The 14,192-nt window shown below is 45.0% G+C and overlaps 1 protein-coding gene across 2 annotated transcripts in view; it reads left to right on the top strand.

Annotated features, from left to right (window-relative positions):
- The window catches only part of Dpysl3 (dihydropyrimidinase like 3), a 109,213-nt gene that overhangs the window by 90,141 nt on the left and 4,880 nt on the right, over positions 1-14,192 (top strand). For both annotated transcript variants that reach the window (XM_070036329.1, XM_070036330.1), the window contains exons 7-12: positions 224-292; positions 4,765-4,885; positions 7,191-7,347; positions 8,006-8,147; positions 10,375-10,545; positions 11,806-11,985. In XM_070036329.1, the coding sequence (XP_069892430.1) occupies positions 224-292; positions 4,765-4,885; positions 7,191-7,347; positions 8,006-8,147; positions 10,375-10,545; positions 11,806-11,985 (840 nt within the window). The remainder of the gene's footprint in view (positions 1-223; positions 293-4,764; positions 4,886-7,190; positions 7,348-8,005; positions 8,148-10,374; positions 10,546-11,805; positions 11,986-14,192) is intronic.

The following is a 14,192-nucleotide window of genomic DNA, read 5'->3' as shown; positions in this document are numbered from 1 at the left end:
CACATATGTGCTTGCTCACACACACACATACACATACACATACACAACTCAATACTTGGATGGTGTTTCTTTTAATAAAAGGAAAGCAGCATCTTTTTTCTTCTTCTTTTAGTCAAGATTGTACCCTTCATCACATCACCAAATAGAGACCTAATATATCTACTCAACAGTAGGCCTTGGCTAAGCTTACTTAAGGAAATTTTCTATTTTGCTTTCTTTCTAGGAGCAATCCCGGATGTTGGAAATGGGAATAACGGGCCCAGAGGGCCATGTGCTGAGTAGACCAGAGGAGGTGAGTTGCAGGGGGAGAGGTGTGTTGTAGAGGGCAAGGGGGAGGTCAGGAGAGCAAAACCCTGCTCATGGGAACTTCTAGTTTATTAACATCTTCGGATAGAATCTGCTTTTCGGAATCCTGGCCAACTAGCTATGGCGTGCCACTGACTCAAGTTACTTTTGAAATATGTCTATTTTGGCTCACTTCCCCAAGCCACATGCAAACACCAGGTATGAATAAACACTCCTGAAAGGGGCTGAGAACCTAAGAATGCTAGAGGGCACTGCTGTACCATTTATTTCAGAGATCACTTCTGGTCAGTATTTGCTTAAAGGCCTTTGAGACAATTGAAGAGGAATATAAAGGAGATACTTACTTCTGACCTTCCCAGTCCCTGATCTCTCTAAGGAAAGCATAGGAGGCAAGGGCACGTCACAGATTTTTTTCAGTAGGAGGGACACATTTGTAATTCCTTTCATAATCACTGTGAATCATGGAGACATTTCTCCTCTTTATGTCATGCTCTGTTTTGAGTCTTACACAATCTTGGGCAAGCAGATAGGTGATAAAATTAGTATTGGGAGGCATTATGCCTATTGGTTTGTGTAAGGTGATGGTCATAGCAAGGGTTTCCAGTTTCGCACATGCACATGAGTAATGATGCACATCTGTGTTTAGCAGCTAATGAAGCAATGAAAGGTAGTTCGTCTGATGCCATGTCTGGGATGTTAGCAACTTCGCCTGCTGGCATCGGGCACAGAGCTGGCAATTGGTGCCCATATGGCTCTCCCAATTGGCTCTGGGAGAGAAGCCAAAGACTGACACTTGTAGTGAAATCCGGCCTTCATGTCAGCAAAGCGAATCCAGTTTCTATCCATCATTCCAACGTTACAACAAATAGAAGAGACTTAGAACTAGAAGAGACTATATCCCATTGCCCATCTTTTCAGAACCTTTAAAAAATGAAAATACAACAAGAATAGATAAAAGTATTCCTCTCACAAAGATCTAGCACATTGTATATTCATCAGAAGCTCTCTTTTTTTTCTGTGATGTTTTTCGTGCCATTTGATTTAATCCATAAATGCGAGTGGCCTTCTATTTCCTTAATAATACCAGGTCCCCCTGTGCTCTGGTGGCTCACATCTATAATCCTAGCTACTCACAAGGTTGAGATTCTGAGAATTGCAGTTCAAAGCCAGCCTAGGCAGGAAAGTCTGTGAGACTCTTATCTCCACTTAACCACCAGAAAAGTAGAGCAGTGGCTCAAAGTGGTAGAGTGCTAGCCTAAAGCAAAAGAACTCAGAAATAGCACCTAGACCCTGAGTTTAAGCCCCATAGCTGTCTAATAACAACAACAATGACAACAATAATAATAATACCAGGTCCCTTTCTATGGCACACTTACTCCTTTCATCATGCTAATTGAATGTATGATCTCCCTTATCATTGCTGCCACCCAAGGTAGTGAACACTACTGTATAGATCAACAATCACTGGAATCTGGGGCTGGAGGCATGGCACAAGGGTAGAGTGTCTGCCTAGCAAGAACAAGGCCTTGAGATCAGATCTTAGCTCTGAAGTTCAGAGACTTTAGACCACTGACTGGCCATGCTTGAAGGATTGACAAATCCTTAAGCAGTGTGAGCAGAGCAGAGCTGTCAGCACTGTTTGTGAAGCTATAAATATGGTCACTGGAGAGATGTGCTGGCAAAACTAGGCTCCTCACAAGCAGCCAGGGGATTTCAGAGCAAAATCTATTTTTGTTCTTTGGTTTGTTTTTTGTTTTCTCAACTTTTCTCTACCCCCATCACCTCAAACCTTCCCCCAGTTCCTATCTCCTTTTTAGTTAAAAGCTTCTGGGCCTGCAAATCTCTACAACCCTGCAAAGTCCTTTGGGGGTAAAAGTGGAGGGTGGTGTAACCTTCTAAAGATAGTCAAAGTGTGGAAAAACCTACTGTGTGGGACAGAATGAGATCAAAGGGGCCAGGACTGAGCTCATGGGGAAGCTGAAGTGGTCAGCAAAGGTGTGAGGGGAAAGGGGGAAGCCACCGTCTTCCAGTGAACCAGAGGCTTTTCTTCCCACATATGCTGTTCAGACAGTGGAGTCCAAGGCATAGAGCATCTGCTCCAGGTTCTGCCATCTGGGTGCTTTATGGGGCATCTGGGTTCACCTGCATCCAGGGGCCTCCAGGCCTGGGTCTGCATGGATAAAGTCCTAGAGACACCAGCTGGGCAAATTCCTTGTGTCTGTCTGCTGAGCCATGTCCACCGCAGCAGTGGCTGGCTTGCGTGCTATATCTACCGGACATCTGCAAGTTATTTTGGGTACGTTTGGAAGTGTTGGGCTGCACAGGCTTACCAGAAAGTCATATCCATACAGAGAGGAACTAGTGCTGATTGTGTGGAAAAATGCCATTGTCTCTGCTCCAGACTGAATTGGACTAACTCAGGCTGTGGTTAGTAACAGGCTCACACTGGCCAGAGACTGAAACAGACAAGCCAAGAGCCACCCTTCACAGGATATTGCCTGGTCCAAGGAGTGGGCTAAATGCTTGTTTAAGAGGATTAACTCAGCCAGGCGCTTGTGGCTCACGCCTGTAATCCTAGCTACTCAGGAGGCTGAGATCTGAGGATAGCGGTTCAAAGCCAGCCCAGGCAGGAGAGACCGTGAGACTCCTATCTCCAATAAACCACCAGAAAACCCGAAGTGGCGCTGTAGCTCAAGTGGTAGAGCGCTCGCCTTGAGCTGAAGAGCTGAGGGGCAACACCCAGGCCCAGAGTTCAAGCCCCACGACCAACAAAAAAAAAAAAAAAGAGGATTAACTCATTGAATCCTTACAACTGCCCAAGCTGTCCGATTCTGATTGCTCCCTCCCTTCTTCCCTTTCTCCCTCCTTCTCTCACTTCTTCACTCCCTTCCCCTTCCATTTTCTCTCCCTCCTTCCCTTCTTCTCTTCTCTTTCTCCTTCCTTCCTTTCTTCCTCTCCCTCTCTCTTCTTTCCCTCTCTCTTTTTCTCCCTCCCCATTCACTTTCCCACTCCTCTCTCTCTTTCATGTGCATAAGTGCACAAGGTGCACACACACACACACACACACACACACACACACACACACACACATTTTACATACAAGGAATCAGGAAGGTTGTGTAACATACCTTCCTTATCAATAACAGAACTTAACCCAACTTATAAGTAACAGAACCAGGACACAGACTCAGTCTAACTGAGGCAGCCTGAGACTCTACAACCCTACTTTTTAATAAAATAAGGGAAATCTCATTGCTTCTTACTTACTCAGTGCAACGGGGTCAGTTACATATTTCAAAGCATGAATTCTACACTAGAGTGAGATGAATAAATGTCTAAGAAAAGTAATATTCAGCCAGGCACCAGTGGCTCCTGCCTATAAGAAGCTGAGATCTAAGGATCAAAATTTGAAGCCAGCCTGGGCACCAAAGTCCCTAAGATTCTTATCTCCAATGAATTACCAAAAACAAAAGTCAGAAGTAGAGCTATGGCTCAAGTGCTAGAGAGCTAGCCCTGCGCAAAAAAGCTCAAGGACAGCACCTAGGCCCTGAGTTCAAGCCCCAGGACCAACACACACACACACACACACACACACACACACACACACACACACACACACACACAATAATAGATTGATAGATCAATAAAATGAGAAAGAAAGAGAGAGACAGAGAGAGACAGAGACAGAGACAGAGAGACAGTGAGAAAGAGAGAGAGTCTGATCTGAGAATGAAGCCTGGGAACATTTCTTATAAAAATGTCTCCCAGCTGGGCACCAGTGGCTCACACCTGTAATCCTAGTTACTCAGGAGGCTGAGATCTGAGGATTGTGGTTCAGTCAGCCTGTGCAGGAAAAGTTCTTGAGACTCTTATCTCCAATAAGCCACCAAAAAAGCAGCAGTGGGGCTGTGGCTCAATTGGTAGAGTGCTCGCTTTGAGTTGAAGAGCTGAGGGACAGCGCCCAGGCCCAGAGTTCAAGCCCCATGACTGACAAAAAAAAAAATTCCCACAATTAACCCATCCCTGACCATGAGCTGTGCAGGGCAGGATTTGAGGAGCCATTATGCTTGACTGCTTTTCCTGGACCCAGTGTCACTATGATTTTGGTTCCTATAGAATCTTCCCTGAGCAAGTTGGGGAGCAGAGGCACACAGCCATGGTGATACCCACAGAATGAGAGTGTAAGGGAACACTCAGCTGACAGCAAATCAGCATCACAAGTGTGTCAGCCATTGCTCTGACAGCCCTTCACTGGACATCTCTTATCTCTCTTTTTACCAGAGAGGCCAGAGGCCCTGAGAAGCTGAGTGACCCAGCAATGGTGGGTTTGAAATGGGGTCTTGGCCATCTAACTGCATATGCACCAGGTGGATTTTTTTTTCACCGTTTGTAGAGGCCAGGAAAGGCAAAGGTGAGGGGTTCGTACTTCTATTCACTCGTGGAAATTTGGTTCTACAGCTGGAAGCCGAGGCTGTGTTCCGAGCCATCACCATCGCCAGCCAAACCAACTGTCCACTCTACATCACAAAAGTCATGAGCAAGAGTGCAGCCGATCTCATCTCTCAAGCCAGGAAAAAAGGTGATTTGTATTCCCAGTCTCCCAGCCCCTGATGAATGGCATGGCCCCTTGGCTATCTCTGGTCATAGAAATGGTACCTATTCAGTTTTATTGCCCTGCTCTTTAGGAAATCTCAGTTCATACCAAAGGTTCTGAGGCTTTTCCCACCATGTGTGGAAGTGTACAGGCTCAGCTCGGGAAGGTGAAGTAGAGTGTATAACGTGGCATGGATTCAATCATTTCTTTGGAGATCTCACTGGTCTCACTTTCTCGTTTCAATCTGCACATTAGTTTGCATTATCTGGGTTTTGTAAATAGTCAAGATTATACATAAGTCCAAGGTCAACTCAGGTTGGCTTAAACAAGCAAACCAAAGTAAGTGATTGGTTATGGGTGTCTGTGGCATAGCTAGGTTGAGGGGTTTTATCAGTGGTATCTAGCCAGTGTCATTCTTCTTGCTTTCCTGGCTCTCTTTCCACCCTGACAACTTGCTGTTCCATGTGAACGTGACAAGAACAGATGCCAGAGGCCACCTGCTGTCTTCAATTCTTGGTGGAAGACTTGATGGATAAATAGAACACCCCTTTCCCCAAGGCTCAAGCTCAAGCCCCCAGGGCTGGGGCCCTGTGCCTAGACTATCGCCTGCCCGGGGCATGGTGTCCTCTGTCTAGAATGAAGAGCAGAATGCAGGGGCAGAGTCACACTAACCTCTCAAGGTTGTCTACCACCATGGCCTTTCTGGCCCAGGGCTCTGTACCTCTGTCTTCTTCCTTCTGCTGCTTTCTTCACTGGGCTTCAGTTGCTCGACTTGGGTTGAACTTTCTTCACATTTCAAAGCTCTCTTATCTATTTGTGGGTCTTGTCTTTAATAGAAAATGGACTTGGTTGTGAAACTGAGTTTATAAAGACTGTGGCTGAGAAGCCTGAGACATGGGCCATGTTTGGTTATGGAAGAGGGTATCCCAGGTTAGTCATATGGTGGCTGCCACTGTGGTCATCTGCTAGTGGAAAAACCACGATGAGGGGTTCATCTGCCAAACCCTCCTATAGAATCTTGGGTGTGTGAGTGACTCTTTTTCTATGGGAGTGGAATCTTCTGGACTGTCTTTCTAGCTGGAAGATTCTGAATCCCACCTTGCTTTCAGAAAGCCTGCCTTTCCCTCCAAATAGTATACCACAACTGTCCTGGCAGAGCTGCTCCACTGGGTGTGAGCCATTAGCAAGACCCAGAGAGCATTCTAGCTATGGCCACCTTGCTCATACTGTCATGCTATGCCTTCAGCCAATGGCTGAATCCTACCAGGCCCCATCCTTGGGATGACCTGGGGACCAATGAGGAGGGGCTTCTTCTGTTGTAAGCTGGTCTTATTCAAACTTCATGAAGAACTCTTCAGTCCCCTTAGCCCTCTGGCTCTTGAGTCCCTGACAAAGAGCTAGTAGAGCTGTGGTGCTGTTATTCTGTCATGGAAAACTGGCTGCCAAGATGGAAGTCAGTCAAGACCTCATGGATGGTCTTTCTTCAGGGAAAGAGTGAGAAATTCCAAGCAGAAAGACACATTTCACATCCTGACTACATTGCATCTCCCTTTGAGGCTCAGTTTACTTTCCGAACCCCTATGTCTTATTCACTGAGACGCGTAATAAAATGTAGATCCGTGTACCGTCTTTCCCAGCATCCTTCCTCAATCATCCTCAATTAAACCCTTGAACCAAGTCACTTCTTGCCTTAGGTTGAGAAGCAATGAACGTGATCAAAAAAAGCTCGTGAGAGCTTCTGATCCACAGAAATGGGGTTGACTTTGTGGGACCAAAGCTTATTCTTGAAGCAGCAGAGAAGATCTGGCCATTGCCAGTGGTGGTGTGGTCACATTCTGGGCTTTGGGGTCTTATGGTGGACAAAGTAGGAGGTAAAATCAGTATTTAGTTAGCACCTTTCACCTGTGCCAACTCTTCATTTCACAGGCCTGAGAAGCAGACTTTCCCTTGTCTCATGAATTCTAGGATGTATCCTGTTAACCTTTTAGTATTCCTGCAATGAGGATCAATCCTATGTCCATACTTAATTTTTATTTTATTCTGCATGAAATTTTGGTTTGTCTCAACATTTGAGGGTCCATGTTGTATCTTACAACTGAGATTCTTCTTATCTAGAGAATGCCCAATTGTTTACATTTAGCAGAGAAAAAAGCAGAAGCCTAGAAAAAGAGAGGGAATATGGATTTGCCTGTCTCACTCAAGAGTCTAAGCATTGCTTTGATCAAATATGGTAGGCTATGAGTAGTCTATACTTGGTTGCAAACCTAATGCTCTTCCCTACTCTTTTCAGGGAATGTAGTCTTTGGTGAACCCATCACTGCCAGCCTGGGAATAGATGGAACCCATTACTGGAGCAAGAACTGGGCTAAAGCAGCTGCATTTGTGACATCCCCACCTCTGAGCCCTGACCCCACCACTCCTGACTACATCAACTCCTTGCTGGCCAGGTTGGTGCAGGAAGCCAAGCACCAGGTGTTTTGTGGTAGTGTCTTGAAGCCAGCTGATGGGGGCTGAAATAGCCCCAGCTCTCAGCTGGACTAGAAGCCACAGTGTGAAATTCTCCTGCAGTCTTGTGTGCAGAAACCTCAATCTTCTTCATCCTGTTTCAAATGATTATACAGCAATAATGTTAGTAGTGCTCAAGGCATTTGGTACTTGTCATGTGCTATGCCAGTCCTCTTGTTCCTTTGCTTCTCATAGCAATTTTACAAGAGAGGAACTCTTAACCCTATTAATGTCATTTTACAGAGGAAGCAACTAAAGGTCAAAGAGTTATTTGCCTAAGTTGAAATCATTGGTCATGATGACATGTAGCTAGAATCACCTGTTGCTGTCTCTGGGCATGTAGAATCAGGCCATCAGTCATTTAAGTTCTATTTATTTTGGTACTAAGAGATGATCTAATCTCACCCCCTCACTTTCAGGATGAGGTAACTGAACTCAGAAAGGGAAGAAACATACCCAGCTCATAGTAAGGGTCTGTAGAGGAAGATGTGGAAATGTGGTAGTCTGACTCCAAACTCTCACACAAGACATGAATGAATACTGTGCCCTGGTGGACGGCACCCATCAATTCTGCTCACATAGCACTTTCTCCTTTTCCAGTGGGGATCTGCAGCTCTCTGGCAGTGCCCACTGCACCTTTAGCACTGCCCAGAAAGCCATTGGGAAAGACAACTTCACAGCCATCCCTGAGGGCACCAACGGGGTCGAGGAGCGAATGTCTGTCATCTGGGACAAGGCTGTGGTAAGGTTGGGGCAGGGGGGTAGGAGAAGTGATGGGAGGATGGCCAAGGCTAGATCCAAGCCTCTTGCACCAACCAAGCCAGGGCTCTGCTCCCCAGGTGTTCTGGTGAGGACAATCTAGATGCAGGGGAGATTTCATACCTGCAGTAAGAGGTTCAGAGGCAGGAGACTCAACGGGTTTGGGAACTTGCCTTCTAGTCACCAAGTCAGATATGTAGAACTGGAAGAAGTATTCCAAGGTTAAGAACCAAGTAGCAGTCATAAAACTTTTCCAACCGACTCTATGAATGACTGGATTTAAAATACCAATGAATTAATTCTTTATTTTTTGTTGTTGTTTGGAGAGTTTTATGACTTCCTTTGAAAGAGCACTGAAAATGGAAAGCATGAATATGCTGTCTAATGTGTGTTTGCCAAATGAACTGACAGCAGCTTATTTTCTTCACAAAGTAATTTATGGGCAACAGATTTTTGTGATCTGACAAAAAAATGTTTACATATTTACATTTTTTTAAAAAAAGGTAAGCAATGAGTCTGTGCCAGGAGTCACGCTACTCCCTAGTGATTCCCTGCATTACAGGTGAACTCAGGAGACTGTCCATCAGTGTCTGCTGTGGAAAGAAGCAGACACTTAAATGGAGACTCTCCCAAAGATTTTAGTAACCAACTCATGATTTATTCAGTTGATCACTTCCCCATGTTCAGGGCCAAAGAGAATATATGTAAACTAATGCCCTATTCATCTATGCAGTGTGATTCACTGAATTTCTTTTCTCCCAGTAAGCTCAAGGCTTGTTTTTAACTTTAGTCTTTCCTGTACTCAAGCCATTCGTATTGAGATCACAGAAAGTATATATATATATATATATATGTATATGTTTATTTATTTATTTATATATATATTTGTCTCTCAAATAGCTTGTCTTTTCTACACTGTTCTGTATTTATCAGTAGGTTTATGTATCCTGACACTATCTGAAATTATTAGCAATAATATTAGGCACTCATGCTTGAGAATTACATAATTACATAATTACACTCAGTGATGGATCCCATAGGTGGTCCCAGAAAATTACTGAGGGATATGAGAGCTGTCTTCCTTTGTGCTAGCCTGCTTCAAGAGCGAGCAAACAATAATGAAATCACTACTGACACTTTTTTTTGGGGGGGGGTCCGGTCGTGGGACCTGAACTCTGGGCCTGGGCGCTATCCCTCAGCTCTTCAGCTCAAGGCTAGCACTCTACCACTTGAGCCACAGCGCCACTTCTGGCTTTTTTCTTTTTGCTTATGTGGTGCTGAGGAATCAAACCCAGAGCCTCAGGCATGCAAGGCAAGCGCTCTACCACTGAGCCACCTTCCCAGCCCCTTCTACCGACACTTCTTAGAACACAACCCCATCCTGAAAGAGGTACAGGTGTATCATTCATTAAGTTGCCAACATACTGCTTGCTTCATAAAGAACACTTGGAAACCTCACACAAGTGCATGTATGAAAACAGAACAAACAGTTGAAATGGTCTCTACCAAGGCACAATGGCTCACGACTGTGATCCCAACTACTTGGGAGACTGAGATGAAGAGGATCATGGTTCAAGGCCAGCATGAGCAAAACCTTCACGAGACCCTATCTCAACTAATTAAAAGCTGGGTATGATGACTCAGCTTTCAGCCCAGCCATGCATGCAGGAAGTATAAGCAGGAAGATTACAGTCACGGATTGCCCAGGCAAAAAGACCCTATTTGGAAAAATAATGAATGCAAAGAGGGTGGATGGACATAGCTCAAGTAATAAAGCACGTTCCTAGCAAGCAGAAGACTCTACATTTAAACTTCAATCCCAAGTGGAGGGAATTCTCGTAATTCTACTACTCAAGGATGAGCATCTTAACTATTCTGATGCAGATACAGCATATTTCAAGTACACACATGTATCGAAAGACTGGGATCACAATCACATTTTTTTTTTACATTTTTTAATTCCTTGTGGGATAATAAATAAATAAGTAAAAATGTGCATGCTCAGAAGAAAACACATACTCCAGGACAGTACCTTTTACCTGAAGCCTTGTGTCTGACTACCCAGCCTGTATGCTCACCTTTATGTGGGCCCTCAGTTCTTTCCGGTCTTTGAGCTCATCTTCCTCTGAGCTTGGAAGCCCAGTGTCAATAGATACAGGGAATATAGAGATAGAGTCAGATATAGTTATATGCTTTGTGTATTTCTATAGGCCACAGGGAAAATGGATGAAAACCAGTTTGTGGCTGTGACAAGCACAAATGCTGCCAAGATCTTTAACTTGTATCCTCGCAAGGGCCGGATATCTGTGGGCTCTGACAGTGACCTGGTCATCTGGGATCCAGATGCTGTGAAAATCGTCTCTGCCAAGAACCACCAGTCGGTAAGGCCTGGGCTGGTGATAGGAATTCATGCCCAGAGCTATGTCAGGAGTGTGTATACATGGTATGCTATCAGTTAGACTTGTTCAAGGTGCAATCGTAATCCATCCTAGATCTTAGTGGCTCAAAACATAAACTGTATTTCTTGCTCTTGATGTCCAGGATAGGTGGGTCAGCACAATGGCTCAGCTCTTCCTCCTCTCACCAGGATTGGGGGGGGTCTGTGAGGCTCCCCCAAATCCTGTGTGTTAGCAGTACTAAGGAGGCTTAGACAGGCTTCTTGTTTAGAGACTAAGGAAAGAATTAGTATTGTTGTCATGTGTTTGTTTTCATGTAGATTAAAAACCAAAGCCCAATGCCTATATAAGGTACTTAATATTTGTTAGTAAAGAGTTGGTATTTGTTTATAAAGCATTTACCTATCAAGCCCTGTGCTCCCTGATACTGGGGGCTTGAATTCAGAGGCTTGTGCTAGCTTGACTTATTTGATTGGCTGGTGCTCTGCCACTTGACCCAGGCTTCCAGCCCAATTTTTTGCCAGATATTTTCAAAATGAAATCTAACATCCTCTTCTGCCTTGGCTAGCCTTGAACTGTGATCCTCCAAATCTCAGCCTCTTGAAGTAGTTAGGATGACCGAGATGAGCCCACCCAGGCCAGACCGAGCATTGTGCTTTTAATTCACCAAATCTCATAACAGCCTCCCACCAATCGACACTATTATTATTATTCCCATTTTCTAAATGTAAAGGATTAAGGATTTCATGCAGTCAGTCCATGGTGAAGCTAGTTAACCCAAATACCTTAACTCCAAACTTGATAGAGTCTTTTTGCAAAAATGTCTCTCCTTCATTGAATAAATAAAAGAGATGGGGAGCAATCCTATGTGTCGGTAATCACCATTGGTCAGCCATCCCATCTCATCATGGCATATAAAGTTGACCTAGTGATTGCAAAGGGCCACGCTACCCCTCTATGCACCCACTCCACACCAGACTCCATACACAGCATCTAGAACCTCGCTGGCAGGGAAACCCACTTCCACTTTCAGACTTTCATTTTTCTTTGCCAGAAGTCCGTTCTTCAGTTAGCGAGTGGCAGTCTCCTGCTGTCTCCTCCCTTCTGGAAGGCAACAGACTCACCAAGAGCTTTCCCTGGCTTATCCGGTCATCGGAGGCAGGGTCCCAAACACAGCAGGAAATAAATGCCCTTGTTCTCCCCTTCCTGTACCCACCGTGGCATTGTCCTCTGCCCCATCTCTAGGCTGCAGAGTACAACATCTTTGAAGGCATGGAGCTGCGTGGGGCACCCTTGGTGGTCATCTGCCAGGGCAAGATCATGATGGAAGACGGCAATCTGCATGTGACCCAGGGAGCTGGCCGCTTCATCCCCTGCAGCCCCTTCTCTGACTATGTCTATAAGCGCATCAAAGCCAGGAGGAAGGTAAGGAGCAGGTGGGACCCAGAGGTTGGAAAGTGTTTGTTGAAATGAAGGAGTTCTGTTTAAACTAAGAGACCAAGCGACCCAGAGCATCTGTGTTCCCTAAATACGCACACAGATTCACAGTAGTCCCCTGGCCCTGGACAACAAATGAATAAGTGTTCTTGTGATAAAGGGAATAATGAAACATTTTTTTTTTGCCCGAGATAGTTGGGGGATTTTTGTTTGTTTTTGTTTTCCCTAAGGAATTTCTCTAATGTTTATAGTACTCTTATTTTAAATACTGTAAACTTTGACTAATTGCGTATAATGTTAGCATATCTGTATGAAAGTAAATGATTCTCTCCGGGCATTGATGAATCACATCTATGATCTTAACTACTCAGGTTGGTTGAGATTTGAGAATCTTAGTTCAAAGCTAGCTTGGACAGGTGAGTTTGTGAAACTATTATCTTCAATTAACCACCACAAAGCAGAAGTGGAGTTGTGGCTCAAGTGACAGAGTGGTAGCTTTGAGCAAATAAACTAAGGACAGTGCCCAGGCTCCACTACTATCATTCATATATATATATATATATATATATATAATATATTATATATATTATATATATTATATATATTATATATATATATATTATATATATATTATATATATTATATATATATAATATATATATATATATATGATATATATTCCTTTTTACTGGTCCCAGGTCTTGAACTCTGGGTATGGGGGCTGTCCCTGAGCTTTTGTGCTAATGGCTATTACTCCACCACTTGAGCTACAAGCTCGACATTTAGCTTTTTGTGGTTAAATGGAGATAAGAGACTAATGGACTTTCCTGCCCAAGTTGGCTTTGAACGGTGATCCTCAGTTCTCAGTCTCCTGACTAGGTAGGATCACCGGTATGAGCCCTGGATATTCTTTTTTTTTTTTTTTTTTTTTTGAGTCTGGTCCTGGGGCCTGAACTCTGGGCCTGGGCACTGTCCCTTAGTTCTTCAGCTCAAGGCTAGTGCTCTACCACTTGAGCCACAGCGCCACTTCCGGCTTTTTTTCTGCTTATGTGGTGCTGAGGAATCGAACCCAGGCCTCATGCATGCAAGGCAAGCGCTCCACCATTGAGCCACCTTCTCAGCCCGAGCCCTGGATATTCTTAATGGCTCACAATAAGCACCAGAGTTCACATCCACCCATCCTATTCCAGCCTGTCAGTATTGTTCAATGGCGCAAATGCTGACAACTTCTAGCTACCATGAGTGAAATACAAACTCGCTTAAGTTCTTGATTTTAAACACACTCTCGCTCTGTCTCCCTCTGTCTCTCTGTCTCTGTCTCTGTCTTTCTCTCACACATACACATAGACTCACACTCACATTTTATATGTGTCCAGTTTGGACCTAACAGAGAAGAAAATAAGACTCAAACTTCCCTAGTGTTCACTCCTTATTTCTGCGGATGTGACTTAGATTCCAGAACAGAGACTTGGGCCTGCTCCTTAAGGAGCAGTTACCATCATCATGGCTCCATGGACCCCCTCCCCCCACAACACACACACACTGATGAGCTTGGCTTGTGTGTTTTTGCCAGCCTGTCCACTTCATGAACACAGACGGAAGGCTCTGGCAGGACTTCTGTTGTCAAGCTGTGTTCAATCCTTACACTCAAGTATGGCTAGCAGCATGGCCTCCTTGCCTTGCTGTGGCCAATGATCCAATGTGGGTAGAGGCTGTGTGCTGGACCCTGGGCCCATTGCCACCAGGTATGGTCTTGCAGTGTTTGTCCATTAGACTGTGAGTCCCTCTGAGGGAAGCATCGTATTTAAAGGACCATACAAACTCCAGCATCTGGCCTGAGGCCCTGCCCTGAACATGCCTGCCCTTGGTTGACATTGTTGGCTGGCCCCACAGCCAGAGTCCGTGGGGTCAGACCACAGACTCTCATTCAAGGCCTGGTCCTCCTGATGTGTGCTCTAAAGGTAGAACTCCCATGTGACCCCACGTTGCCGGCCTGTGAGACCTTGCTTGACATGGCTTCAGTTCCTGATGGCTGGGCTCCGGCCCGTGTGGTAACACTTCCAGCTTGGGCTCCTCCCTCCTGCCCACCCTGTCATCCCCAGCACACCAGGCATTTTCCCACCTTGCCTTCTCCTTCACACAAGCCCAGCTGTAGAAAATCCCGTGCGCGCTGGGCTCACAGCGATGTACATGCA

The sequence above is a fragment of the Dipodomys merriami genome, unplaced genomic scaffold (genome assembly GCF_024711535.1).
Source record: "Dipodomys merriami isolate MVZ:Mamm:240054 unplaced genomic scaffold, mDipMer1.0.p SCAF_27, whole genome shotgun sequence".
NCBI classification, from domain to species: domain Eukaryota; kingdom Metazoa; phylum Chordata; class Mammalia; order Rodentia; family Heteromyidae; genus Dipodomys; species Dipodomys merriami.
Note: the sequence above shows the minus strand (reverse complement) of the source record. Positions and strands in the feature narration are given on the sequence as shown.